This window comes from Emydura macquarii, unplaced genomic scaffold, assembly GCF_026122565.2.
Source record: "Emydura macquarii macquarii isolate MOO-44397 ecotype Brisbane River unplaced genomic scaffold, CSIRO-AGI_Emac_v2 contig_2636, whole genome shotgun sequence".
NCBI lineage: Eukaryota > Metazoa > Chordata > Testudines > Chelidae > Emydura > Emydura macquarii.
The window spans coordinates 14,152,475-14,166,890 of record NW_027132773.1 but is presented as its reverse complement, the minus strand read 5'-3'; the positions used below and the strand labels follow the sequence as shown (position 1 = coordinate 14,166,890).

The 14,416-nt window shown below is 35.9% G+C and overlaps 1 protein-coding gene across 3 annotated transcripts in view; it reads left to right on the top strand.

Annotated features, from left to right (window-relative positions):
- PNPLA8 (patatin like phospholipase domain containing 8) overlaps window positions 1–14,416 on the top strand; it is a 65,197-nt gene that overhangs the window by 42,483 nt on the left and 8,298 nt on the right. Inside the window, exon 9 of one of the 3 annotated variants that reach the window (XM_067564205.1) lies at window positions 6,096–6,201. The exons of the other annotated variants lie outside the window; for them this stretch is intronic. Coding sequence (XP_067420306.1) covers window positions 6,096–6,131 — 36 coding nt within the window. The 3' untranslated portion in view covers window positions 6,132–6,201. Of the gene's footprint in view, window positions 1–6,095; window positions 6,202–14,416 lie in introns of those variants that run through there. 3 annotated transcript variants of the gene reach the window in all.

The following is a 14,416-nucleotide window of genomic DNA, read 5'->3' as shown; positions in this document are numbered from 1 at the left end:
TATTGCTGCAAATTAGTCAGCATCTTGCAGGCTGATCACAAGAAATCATTTCCTAGACTACTTTGATTACAAGAAAATTTGTTTAAAAAAAACCAAAACCTCTACAAGTGCCTGAGCCCCTTCAAATCTGCACCAGCAAAACTGAAAAGAGGATGGTCCCACAGCTATTAGTTAATCTGTTAATTATCAAGGGGAGAGGGTGTGAATTTTGGGAGGGGGGAAATGGTCTCAAGAAATTTGAGAACTACTGCTCCAAAGGCCTGGTTCTGAGGAAGACAGTGCATGCAAATCCCATCAGCTTCAAATATTTAAATTTGGCATGTACAAAATCAACCAAAAATGCCTAAAATTAGCCTTTGGGTGTTGGACTTCAGTAGAACTCATCATCTTTCAGGATCCGTACATTTTGAACTGTGTATATTTTCTATCTCACTTTATGTAAAAGCTTGTACGTTTATGTGTGTGCTGTAAATTTGGAGGAGTGTTACAATCAGCTTTAAAAAATTTGACCATCTCCTTCCAAAAGGGCAAAACTTCAACTGGCAGCATTTAGCATCTCATCCATTTGATTTCCCACAACCCACTTATTGCATCATATTTGCTCTTTCATTAGAACTGCACATATCAGTTCCTTTGGCAGTATCAAGATTTAACTCTGATTTGAAATTACTATTCTAACCAATGGCAAACATTCAAAACTACAAGGAAAAATCTGATGTAATGTTTGTTACTGAATTTTCATGTCACATTAAATAGCACTAGATCTACGAATATATTATTAAATTGCATAAAAATTAAAAGATAATACTGAATTACTTTTATAAAATGCTCTGGTAAAATTTCAGTGTGAGAAAAATTGTATATTGTCTAGTATGAAACTAGTTGATTTGCTCTTGAACAAGGGACATTAACTGAACACGTTCCTTTTGAAAAACCTTTTTTCAGCACTCATTTACATACTCTCTCCCTGCTGTACCACTTTATGTTCAGTGTACTGATAGCAAAGTTGACTTACATCTAGAGAGGTGTTGCAAAAATCAGAATGTTAATAAGTGTAACTTAGTTGCTTTTTTATTGACTGTAGCAGCTTGACTGGATAGAGCATTGTAAGAATGGAGAAACACAAAGGGTCACGGATGACTCATGCATGTTTGGTTAAGTGTAGAGGTTGACTTGCAGTTGTAAACAGACAGTGTAAGTAAGACAGTGTAAACAGAGGGAAGAGATGTCAAAATGTAGGGCAAGGAAAGACAACATAAGAACAAGAGAGAATAAATGAAATCAGCCACTTTTCAGCTCTGGCCACTTGCCCAGTAGTCTGATAGAACGTTTACACATACTTTATATGGATGCTTGTTAACTGATCAGTCATTTGAAGGGTGGCAATAAATTGTAGTCACCATTTTCATCATGGATTCCAAGGTGCGAATCTCTATAGGTAATGAATATTTCATTTATGTTATGACATATGTGGTTTATGCTGGCACTGAAGTTCAGCTTCTGAAAAGACAATTTTCTAAACAAATGTTCACTTTATATCTAAACTAACTAGTTATATATGCTTTCATGCAGTAGACTGTATTCTGTATAAATAAATTTTTAAAAAGATTTGTGGCTTTATACAGCAGGAAAGGAACTGATCCTGAATTCTATAGGAGTTGAGAAGTCTTAGGCCCACTCACGAGGTGCTCACCAGCTTGCAGAATTGTACTTTAAATTGAAACTTTGGGATATAATTTAATCTTGATTAAAACATTTTAAGTCTGGTAAAGCAAGAACAAGTTTGTTTGGGTTTTTTCTTGATGTTTCGGTAGGATAAGCTGAAAGTTGAGGGAGGCTTTGAGACAGTAGAATACATGCAAGTTAGAGATGTAACAATGAATCTTAAAGGTTACATGCTTCTTCTGATACATTCTATACTTCTTGCTGATGCCTTGCCTTCATTAGTTGTTATACATAGGAGCATTCAAAAGTTCATGTGCTTTAAGTGCAGCTGTTTATAAATGCAGATGAAAAACAAGCCAGTTCTCTAAAACCTCATCACTATCAATCTATAGGCTAGAAAATGCAACTTGTCACCACAGCTGCTAGTATGCTATAGGTCCTGCACTCTTTTCAGTGATGGCCACTCCACTGTATGATTTATTATACTTCCCAACGTGTTTCATATAGCCTTATTCTGTTACTTGATTTCCCACAATCATGAACTTGTATTGGTCCATCTCTTGAAACAAGAGTCCCACATCAATAGCTTGGGTACGTCTTTTCACATACTAGTATGCTACCCTTGGCCTATCATTGTTCTTCTTTGCTGCAGAAGCATGCTGGGAATAGTGATAACTAAACCTCTAATATTCAAATAGATTAAATGGTTCAGAAAGGTGTTTGATAAAGGGTTCGAAGAGGCAGAGACAATGGAAACAGAGTGTTTAAATCAACTGACAAACTTGATGTAATTCCTTTTTAAAATAAAGGTAGGAAGTCAACAGTAAACCTTCAGATTTTGGCCCAGAGATATAATCTCTGCACCCATGGATTAGTCATGTTTATCCTATTTACTTGTTGACTCCTCATCAATGTAGAACTTTAAAAATAAAAAAAATTCAGAGGTACTAAAAGAGTGTCAGGAAAAAATGCCAGTCAGATATTCCATAGTATTGAAAGGATGTGAGCCAAACTGAATGATTAGCCTACATTTTGGTTTGTGTGTTGTGCTAATGCCTTACTTTTAGAAGCTAAGAATGCTCCCAACTATGGGGAAAAAAGCTTTCAGAATAGTAACAAATATGGAACATCCTCAGTAAATCCAAGAAAGAAACCAGTAAAGAAATTAATATTAGCACAAACCCAAATCAAATTGACAGTAAAAATAGATACTCACAAACTCCAGTCAAGGATTAGTATGTTGTTAGGAAGATTGTAGTAATCTCTGTGTGTTTTATGAACATAATTGAATAAGGAATTATTTTTCAGTGTCTTGTAGAGTCTCAGACAAACATAAAAAGTTCATCATGATCCCATAAAGTAATCCCAGTTTATGCAATATTTAGGTCAGTCATTCAACTATTTTAAAATGTTTTGTTTCAATGAAAACATTTTATAATTTACCCGTCTTCTTCAATATGAAGTGAGGAAACAGTATTTAGAATCTGAAATGTTTATTATATAACAACATTTGGAAATCCTTCATTGTAACTGCATTGTCTCTAGCTAGTGCCCTATATACAATGCATATACATGGCTGAAGATCATTGCAGATCATTTTCTAAATGCTGCATAAGAGTGCTCCACAATCTAGGATTTCATTTTTAGCGGTATATAACCCTAATGGTTACAAAGAAAAGTTTCAAAATGTGAACCAAATGTTAATTGATATGGTAATATCTTTGAGTCTGCAGACCTGAAACAATAGCTATGGTAAGTCTGAACATACTTCACTAATGTCAGTAGGATGTTAACTCTGAAGTCAAACGATGACAAGTTAATTGTCAACATTTACTACTTCACCAGTGTTCTTTTTAACAAAAACAGCATTCTATTATGTTTTGTCATTGTTTTAATTAGTAGCAGGTTGGGAACAGGATGCAGTCAGGTAACTAGTTCAAGGAAAGAGGAAAAAACCAAATGTTCTCTGCCCAAAGTATTTAATGTTTCCTTGCCCAAAAGGGGGAGGGAAAGAGGAGATTCATTGCTTTCCCCACTACCAAAATCCTTACTTGTTTCAGGATCCCCAAAACTTCCCATGACTCACCCTCAACTGTCGCTATTCAGCAATCAACTTCCATTCCCCCTTCTTCCCCCCAAATTCTATAACTCATTTATTCATTGTGGATACAAAAATTCACACAATTTAAAATCATGGGCAACATTAAATCATTGAATTTATATTAAAATAAACAGCTAGTAGGAATAGGTTTCATGTGCCACATAGGATGCTGGACCTTGTTGATAGTCATGATTACTTTGCCAATTACTTTGATTTGACACAAATATATTTATAGATATAAATATATATTTATAGAACTTCTCTGTCAGTTTTTCCTTTTCAAATATTGTAATTCCCATTATTTTTATTGGACAATAATTTAGGCTGTTTTAAATCGTAATCTGTTTAAAAAAAAAAAAAAAAGTATGTATTTTCAGATAAGATGGCATTTCATCCTACTTTGGATATCATCAGCACCTGTTTTATGCCCCAACTTTCTTCCTTATACGGAGGTATTTTAAAATTTATGATGAAATCCTGGCCTCATTGATATCAAGGTAAAACTCCTATTGACTTCAATAATGTCAAGATTTCATCTTTAATATCTCATATATAAAAGATAATTTAGGATCTTCCTGTCTGTTTTAATTCCAACTATTCCTTTGGAAAATGGGAGAGAACCATGGACTGAGCTAAACTCCCGAGAGAATCTTTCTTTGTAAAACTCCTTTTTTTCATCTTTTTGAACTGTTAGGACCCATATTTGGGCAGCACTTCTCTTGCACCTCTGTCCATATCCTACTCATGCCTTCAACTTTAAAAATCTGAGTTGGAAGCAGTACACAGTTTCTAACTCAATTTGTATACAGCTGAAATTGGCTGACTTTTTTATACAATACCAATCTAATCTTTGTTCTGTGTGTGATGTTCTCAATGCCAGGAGCTTTGTAATATACGTTTTTAGGGAAAAAAAGTGGGTAGGGAGGGAAGACATATACATATATATATATATATATATATATATATATATATATATATATATATCAGTCAAATTCTGAAATTATTACTATATTTTTGTACAATTTAAATTAAATGAAAAGTATGTTTACACTTTTAAAACTCTTTGCACAGGCCTATTATCACTGTAAGACATTTCAGGAGCATGATGTGCTGGGAATATATTCCAGTGGTTGTGTACACTGCACACTCCTTTGGCCTTTGTCATGGCAACACACCCAGACTTAGTAATATCCCATCTTGAAGTGCACTTTTGCATTATTGCTTTAATGCATTTGTCTACTCTACAGATTAGTTATAATTACATTGTTTTTGGTGACACAAGTCATATATTCTCTACAGCACGTGGGTGTGTGTGAAAATCAGGATAGTAATAAAATTTAAATGAAATTTATTAGAATAAGTAGATGTGATTCAGTTAACATACTCCAAGATTAAAAAAACAAGCAAGCAAAATACAAATATTGAAATTTTAGATTAAGATCCATGAAGAAGCTATTTCTAGGACAACACAACCCTATACTTTGGTTTGGGATATTTTGTATAGAACACAAATGAACAGTAAAAGAGGATAGTGTGCATCAAAAAGAGACTGTTCATTTCAGTTGGGTTTTGAGCAAAATATACAAACCAGTCCAGGAAGAGTTCAAAGAGCTTTTGTAGCTCAAAATAAAAGCTTAATAAAAAACAAACCTCATCAAGCCAATAATCCTGTTTTCACAGGACTTATTTATCTATTGCAGCTGTAGTTTAAAAAAAAAAAAAAGTTTCTATTGAATGTGAATCATCTCTGATTTATTATTCCAAAATACACTAGAATATAAATGCATTTTTTGTTATTCTTGTAATTTGATGGGCCAATGTTAGGAGCTGATATGTTCTTATTTTATATTGTTACTGTAACTTTAATCCATATTACATTATTTAAATGTTTTTGGACATAATTTTTTGTTTGGATTTAAACTACAATAATAAATCCTATCCCAGGCCCTAGACAGCTCTATCATCAGTTAAAAATGCAGTCCTTATCCCCTAAAATCAACTCAAAACACTAGCTAAACCCCCATACATACCACCACTAATATGCACAAATAAAATTACTCCTTAGATTAAAAAAAATGCTCAGTTTTCTTAGTCTTGCCCAGTGCCTACTCAGAAAGATGGGCTACTCACATTGGAGCTTAGATATAAATCAGGCTTGGTCTACACTGCCGGTGAAATTCGTCGGCAATAGACAGGAGATACGCAAGCTCTGTAGACTATCTTGCGTATCTCCTGTCAACTTCCTAACTTCTACTTACTGCAGCGTCCCAACTATGCTGTGCCGACTAGGCAATGCCCTCCCATTGACGCAGCGTTAATCTTTTTGCAGGGGTGGATTAACACTGTCGACTTCCGGATCGATTGAGCAAGTCTCCACTGCCACTCATTTGATCCCAAAGAATTGATCTGGCGTTGCCAATGGTGCCACCATCAGTATAGACATACCTTTAGTGTTGATTAAGAGCTGTAGTCTGCAGACAAGATACATAATCTGCTTTAGGCCCCAGTGCAGGAAAGCACTTGAACACATTCCTGAACTGGGGGAAAGGTCTCATAGCGCATCACAGCAGCACATTGGAGAAAGATTGTAGGATCATAGAGGTGTAATGTTGCAACACACTCATTACTGGACTACATCTCTGCAGTAAAAAGAAGTTGTAAGCTACCCTTCTCTGGTATCTGTTTTCAGTCTATTCATCAGGTGCTTTAATATTTGATCCTACTCCCATTAAAGGCCTATTCATTTTGATGGAAGCAAAATCAGGCCCTTAAACAGCTTGGTAAAGTGACAATTCAGCTGAGCTATTAGTATACCTTAAGTAATGGTTATTTGGCCCAGACACAAATAGAGCCAGAATCACAGGGAAAAAAGACTAGTTACCTAGTATCAGAATTCAATTTTCAGAACCAGGAGGCCCATTTTCATTCAAGTGATTTGTCCACCAAAAGGAGAGGTACTGGGGTTTTAAACCATTGGTGAGTCTTAGCCCAGATATAATTCCAGTTTTGTTCTCACCAGAGTAAAAGGTATTATTCCAAGATGAGTGTCTATCATAGTTGTAATATGCCTCTAAACTTCAAGTGAAAAATAAATGTACAATAACTTATATATACTTACAATAAGAGAAGAACAGTTTGGTTAAAAATAAGTATCAAAATTAGTGGCAAATTGGTCTGTTTTCTCCAGAGGTAACTCAGTTTTACATAGTCAGTGAAAATGTTGTTATTTGGAACTTTTAAATATATTTTCAAATGCAGAAATATTAAAAACCAAACATCCACCCAAAAGAAACCTAAGGTTGAGATTTTAAGTTGTACATTTCCAAGGAATTTAAATTCAACTGCTGCCTGTTGACCTTGACTGTTTTTGTATTTTGACTGGGCTACTTCAGACTTTCACAGTGTTTTATTTTTATAAGGTTTTTCCCATTTAGGAAGTCCTTTTCAGCATTTTGGATTTTATATCCAGTTCTTTCAGATGGATTGAAAGATAAATATCTTGAGTATTCATCAAAGTTATTGTAAGGGCTAATTGCTTAGTAAAGGATAATGTGACATCAGCTACAGTGAAATAGTTTTCTCAGTGCAAAGAGTTTAGTGACTCACTAGTCTTGCTAAATTTTTAAAGATCATTTTACATTTTGATTCCCTTTTTTAAATATGTGTGAAGTAGTTTTGTAGAACAAACCAATTACAATTACAGGCAATCAATAGACTGTTTTCTGCAAAAAAAATCTATGATTTATGAAATTGTAAAAAGGCTTTTATTTGAAGGCTATGTGGAAAAGGCCTTGCATTTTTTGATTGTTTTATGTTAAAAACTTTTTAAAAACTTAAGTACTTCATTGAAATATGCACATTAAGATAAACAGTGCTATTAAGAAAAACACCACTGTGGCTGCAGCAAAATTTGCATTGATTATATATGTATTCATATTAACACTTGAAGAACAACCCTTTGGGGCACATAAAAGTGAAAGGTGTCGTATTTATCTTTTCTGCTTTTTGAGGACTAGAAAGGCTTCATACATTTTCTGCAGTACATATATTTATTTTATTATAGTATTTTTAAAGATAGGACTTTGGTAGGCTCCAAGTGATTTAATCCTCTTCTTTGAAAGCATAAAATATAACTGTCATAAGACATCAGCCATCATATTTTTTTCTATTTATAATAAATTATAGATCACTACAATCTATAAATGCATCTACTAGTTATAGTGGCATAATACATATTTATAGTCTTATAACTACAGTCTTGTTACAATAATACAATTAATACATCTTACAATGTAGTTACAATAATACAATTAATACATCTTGTCGTTCTAGTGCTATTATATATATGTATTTATAGCCTTGTAATTAATTTTTTCCTACTTTGATTTTGCATAATTTAATCTTGCTATGGTTTCAATAAAAAGGAAAATGCCCCTTTTGATCCTGCAGTTCTCCATACAGTTCCCTTTCTCTTTTACTCCCCTTATCACTTTGTTCTCCTTCAGACTTCCTCCTTTTCATTCGCACTTCTTCCAGGGCTGCACAGCTTTTAACATTCATCTTTTCATTAACAAACAAAACTTGGAAGACATATAAAGATCCCTATTTAGAGTCTGTACTTTAAAATGTAGTGGTTAAGGTTTAGGGACCTGAACAGAGTAATATTGGAAGCCACGGCAGCAATGCCCTATAATATGTGGTAAATCTTTATTACATCCTTTTGTGTTCATTGCAGTAATAATCACAATGAATTGTTCTAATTTTCCTGTGACTGTAATAAGTAACTGCTGCTATTTAACCTTATTTGATGTCCACTTATTAGAAAGTGGTGTGGGTCCTGAAATAGGAAACACCCCCCCCCCCCAACTCAGTACAGTCACTTAAGCACATGCTTAAATCCCATTTGAATCAATGGGTTTTAAGTACTTGCTTAAAATAATGATATAATCTTCAAACAGGCTTAAATTAATGCAAAATAGGAACCGTTTAGTTCATGCCTGCAGCGGCCACACAAGGGGACAGTGCAGCATTTTTTTTTACACTGCTGTTCATATCCCCTTAATCCAAATTGCAGGGCTGTGTAGACATGCCCTAAGTGACTGTCCTGAATAGGCGTAAATTAAGTATGTGCTTAAATGCTTCTTTGAACACAGATGCAAAAGGCATTTGAAGTAAAAACTCTTTTATTTCAATGAGGTTTGAAAGAAGCTAAGGAAAAGTAGAAGTGTATAGTATCTATTAAAATTCAATTACTGCTGACTGGGTAATTACTTTACAAACTCCTGTACTATACACTGTCAATTTTTATACTTCCGTTAGATCTCTTGATTGCAAATTAACCATGTGGTAGCATGATGTCCTTGATATGATTATATAAAAATTCAATATGTAGAGTAACTAAATGCTACATGCAAAGGAGACCCGTTCCTTTTGGCTATTACACACAATGCAGGGAAGAAAAGGAAGGGTCTAATTTACTTTGTGGCTGTTGATATTGTGGTTTTATCAAACTTTTCATTATGCCTTTTAAAAAATCAGAAATTGGAAATAAAACCTGATACTTAGTGTCAGGACTTGACTAGGTGTCCTACAGGAAAAATATATTTTTGTGATTAATTTTCATAAAGAAACAAAGAAACAATACAAAAAGCTAAACAACTTAGTTTGTGTATGTTACCAAATACTGCACATTTCACAGGATAGCCAACAAAATTATGCAGTTACACAACTTTACAGTATGCCAAAGCTGCAAGCCCAGATAATATAAAATCAGACAATATTACACATAGATAACATCTTAGAGTGAGAGTACCAAAAACTCACAGGCGAAAAAGGGAATGAAGGGACTGGAAGGAAGGAAAAAGCAGAAAGGTCAAGTGGAATGAAAGTATGGCATTATTTGAACTGTCTCAACATTTTTTATCCAAATGTATCAAGAAATAGGGTCCAAACTTACTGACATTCATATATTCTTTCAGCTATTCTTTCTTTCACTGATAACTCATATAAGGTCTGATTACCACCAATCTATTCTGGGCATAAGCATCCTTCTCCATTTTTGTAAAATCAATTGTTTGGTAATCATTGCAGCCCTCAAGAACCAAAATCTTTGTGGTGGACTTAAGCCCAGTGGAGTAGGTACATAACTTAGGATATAATTTTCAGATGAAGTTTTGTTGCTCAATCCAAGTGCTGTTTTCCCTCTTGTGTCCAGCTCTTTCCAGGAACAATGTCTTTAACAAAATTAATTATTCATAGATCATAAGGCCAGAAGGAACAATTGTGATCTTCTGGTCTGACCCCTGGCATAACCCATTATTAATTCCTGCTTCACATCCAGTAGCTCTGGTTGAATTAGAGCATATTGTTTGGAAAAACATACAATCTTAATTTAAAAATTTGCCAGGGATGAAGAATCCACCACAATTCATGGTAAATTGTTCCAATGGTTTTAACTCTCTCTGTGCATCATTTCTAATCTGAATCTGTCTAGCTTCAAATTCCAGTCATTGAATGTTGATACACTTTTGTCTCCTAGATTGAAGAGCCTTCTGTTATCAAATTCCTAGTCCACATGTAGGTAATTATACACTGTGATCAAATCATCTCTTAACTTGACAAGTTAAATAGATTGAGCTCCTTGAGTCTCTCACCATAAGGCATCTTTTCCAATCCTCTAATCATTTTTGTGGCTCTTCTCTGAATCCTTGCCAGTTTTTCAGTCTCTTGAAGTCTGAACACCAGAAGTGGACATTGTATTTCAGTTAGACCAATGCCAAATACAGAGGTGATAAAACTTCTCTAGTTTTTCATATTCTCCTGTTTTATACATCAAAGAATCAGGTTAGCTCTTTTAGCCACAGAGTCTAACTCAGGGTGCTTGTGCTTAGGTAATTATCTACCATGATCCCCATGTCTTTTTCAGAGTCACTGTAACTATGGCCTACGTTCTTTGTTCCTAGATGTATGACTTTACACTGGGTAGTTTTGAAACACATACTATTTGTATGCATCCAGCTTACAAAACTAACAAGATCACTATGCATCAGTGACCTGTTCAATTTATTTACCACTCCCCCATCTTTGTAAGCTGCAAAGATAATGGGAGGGAAAATAACAAAAAGAACAGGTCACTGATGATTTTATGTTTCTTCCGATCTAGTTCATACATAAAAATATTTAATAAGAACCAATCTCTGCAGGACTCCACTAGAAATATTGCCAGTCAATTATTATTCCCCATTTACAATTACATTTTTAGACCTATCCATTAGCCAGTTTTTAATACATTTGTTATGTTCCATGTTGATTTTGTATCATTCTAGTTTCTTAATCAAAACTTTGTGCAGTACCAAGTTAAATGCCTATGGAAGTCCAAACATATAACACCTATAATATCCTTCTCAACAAAACTTACAATTGCATCAAAAATTATACCAATTAATTTGACAAGATCTGTTTTCCATAACCACATGTTTGGCATTAACTGTTACCCTCTTTTAATTGAGTCTGGTATCAGCCATTCAGTTATTTTGCCTGGGTTCAAAGTTAGGCTGACAAGTCTAAAATGACTCTGGTTAGCCCCTTTACCCTTCTTTAAAATATAGGCACAACATTAACTTGCTTCCAGTTTGTTAGAACTTTCCCAGGACTTCTGAAAAATCAATATGATTGTCCAGAAAGGTCATCAGCCAGCTGTTTTAAAACTCTTGGATGCAAGTTACCTAAAGATGCTGTGTTAAAAATATCTAACCTTAGTAGCTATTATTTAACATCCTCCTTTATTACTGTTGGAATGGAGAATATGATTACATTCCCAAATGCAGGACAGAAATATTTATTAACCCTTCTGCATTTTTATTGACAGTTCTACCATTTCCATCCAGTAATAGACTGATACCATTGTTAGTTAATATACTTAAACTCCTTTTTTTATTGTCCTTAACTCTGCTGGATATAGATATCTCCTTTTCCTTCCCTTACCAGTTTTCTGCAATTACTAGCTTTTAATTTATATTCATTGTTGTCAACTTTCCCTTTTTCCATTTGTTTGTTTTCTTATTTATAATTTCTTTCACTTCCTATCTAAACGAGGTTATTTTTTAACCAGTGTAACCTGTCTTGATTGTGGCTTTTTGGGCATCTAGTAAAATGTTCTTAAACAGTTCCCAATTATCATACACATTTTCTGTGTAACTTTCTTGCAGCTTTTTTGGCTCATATTGGTTTCAGCTTTGTGAAATTGGCTCTTTTTAAAGCACCAGCTAGTGGTTGGAACTTTACTTTGTTTACACACAACAAAAAAATCAAGTCATGATTACTTTAACCTAAGCAACCACTAACTTTTAAATTCTGTGATCAGTTCCTCTTTATCTTTTAAGATGAGGTAAAATATAGAATCTCCCTGTGGTGAATGTAACACATCTTGAGTTAGGAAGTTGTCATCTGTGATGAAATTCTAAGGATGTTTTAGTATTGACAGCATGAGGTCTCCATGATAATCCAGGCTCTCCCCCTTCCCCCCACCAATCCCTATACATTAAAGAGCCAATCATCCTGTTCTCTAGTGTGATTTTGGTAGTCCATAGTAGGCCCCAAATGATAACTCATCTTGTGCATTATCCATTAGGACATTGATCCATAAGCATTCAAGATAATTTTGTTTTAGAGTTGTCAGTGGCTCAAACAGGTAATATCATTTTTGACATAGAGTGCCTCTCCCTCTCCCTAGTTTCTGGTTCCTTGTGTGACACTTCCTTTTCTTTCCTTATATCTGGGATGGTGATGCTTCCTGAATCTGGCTATCCAAGCACTCTTCAGCTTTGCAGAGTAAATATTTGTTCTTCAAAACCACATATCTTCCAGCACAGCTACCAACTTGCACTTCAGAGTATCACAGTTCAAAGGCTAGCTGCACCTTTGTCCCCTTCCTGGTCTCTCTGAATATACTCCCTCATGTGTCAGGGCTTGTGCCTTTACCTATCCTGGGGTGGAATTCCACAATTCTTCTTCGAGGAGTGTCCCTGTAGGTACTCCATTTTAGGTAATCATGTGGCCCTAGGCTTGTAATCAGAAATTTGTAGTAGCAGTGCCTGATTGGGTTGCACATAGGCTGCTTCCATCTTGCACCACCTCAGGTGATTACATAGCATCGTGCACCAACTCCCCCCCCTCCCCCCTTCAGTTCCTTCTCTACCACCTTTGGCTTGAATCAGAGCACTTAGAAGCACCACTGGACTTCAACTTAGTTAATCTAGTTATTCATTAAGAGTTAGTTGTTGGTTAGTTTATAGTTACCTTTCCTTCACTGTTTATTTTATTTTCCTTTTTAAAGATAAATTTCTTTCATATTAAGAAATTAAGTTTCAGTTATTAGTGACCCCTTAGAGTAGTGTAGTTGTCCTCCCTTATGGGAGAAAACCCTTCTCTGAGCAGCACACCTGGCTCCCTGGGTTTTAAATGCTGCCTTACATGCAGACTCCCTATCCTGGTCTCAGACAGGCATTCACAGTGTGTCCATTGCCTTGTTGAGACACACAACCCGCAGAAATGCTCATACTGCCATAATCTGAAAGCCTGAACAAGGAAGGCAAGAGACCTCCAACTGAAACTCCTCATGATGGAAAAGTCTCTGTGTCCAACACCCGAGCCCAGATCACGGACTCCCCCCGGACAACGATCTCTTGCGGCACCATCTGGCAGAGGCTCCCCTTCACGGGCTCAGGCAAAGGAGCACTCCACCAAGAAGGCGACTAAAAAGTGGGCTCTGACTTCTCCTCCTCGGGAACTCACCAAGAAATGGCACTATTCAACCCAACAGACCCCATCAGTACCAACCACACCAGGACCTTCTGTCTTCAGGATAGCGGGACCATCTAGTACCATATGAGCAGAAGACTCTAATCAAGCTAGCTCGGACAGCAGCAGCAACAAATGGAAAGCAAAATCCTCCGCCTCGATACAATCGGAGCAGATGATGCACTCAGCACCATACTACACGTGATGTCTGCAAGCGTGACTCTGGATAGTGTGCATCCCACATAGATACAGCATAAACAAACACTTCATGATGCCAAACAAAGTAAAAGACTCCCTTTATCGGTGGACACAATCAAACAATGTTTGTGCAGGAGTCCCCTTTTGTACAATAACTTCCAACAATGATCACTATATATGCTTCCCTTCTAAGTTGCACAATCACACAGTCCAAGGCCGTTGGTCCCAATCAGAGTCCCCCCTACATTTAAACCTGCTGGAGCTATGGGCAGTTCAAAATACATATTCCCATTTCCTACCCATGATCCAGAACAAAGCTATAAAGATCCTCACAGCATCGCATGCATGTTTTATACAAACCAATGGGACAGGGGGACCATTGCACTCCCTATGCACGGAAGCCATGCTACTTTGGAATTGGTGCATCAACCACAACATCAATATCTGTCTCCTACCTACCAGGATGCCAAAACACCACTGCAGATGCCCTAAGCAGAAAATTTTTCCAGGACCACAAGTGGGACATGGACCCCAGAGAAGTATGGAACTATACTATAGGAACTATAGGAGCTTTTTTGCGACAACCAAAACTCCAAAGTGCCCACAGTTCCAGATCGGGATTGGGTCCCCGTTCCCTGGGGGACACTCTTCTCA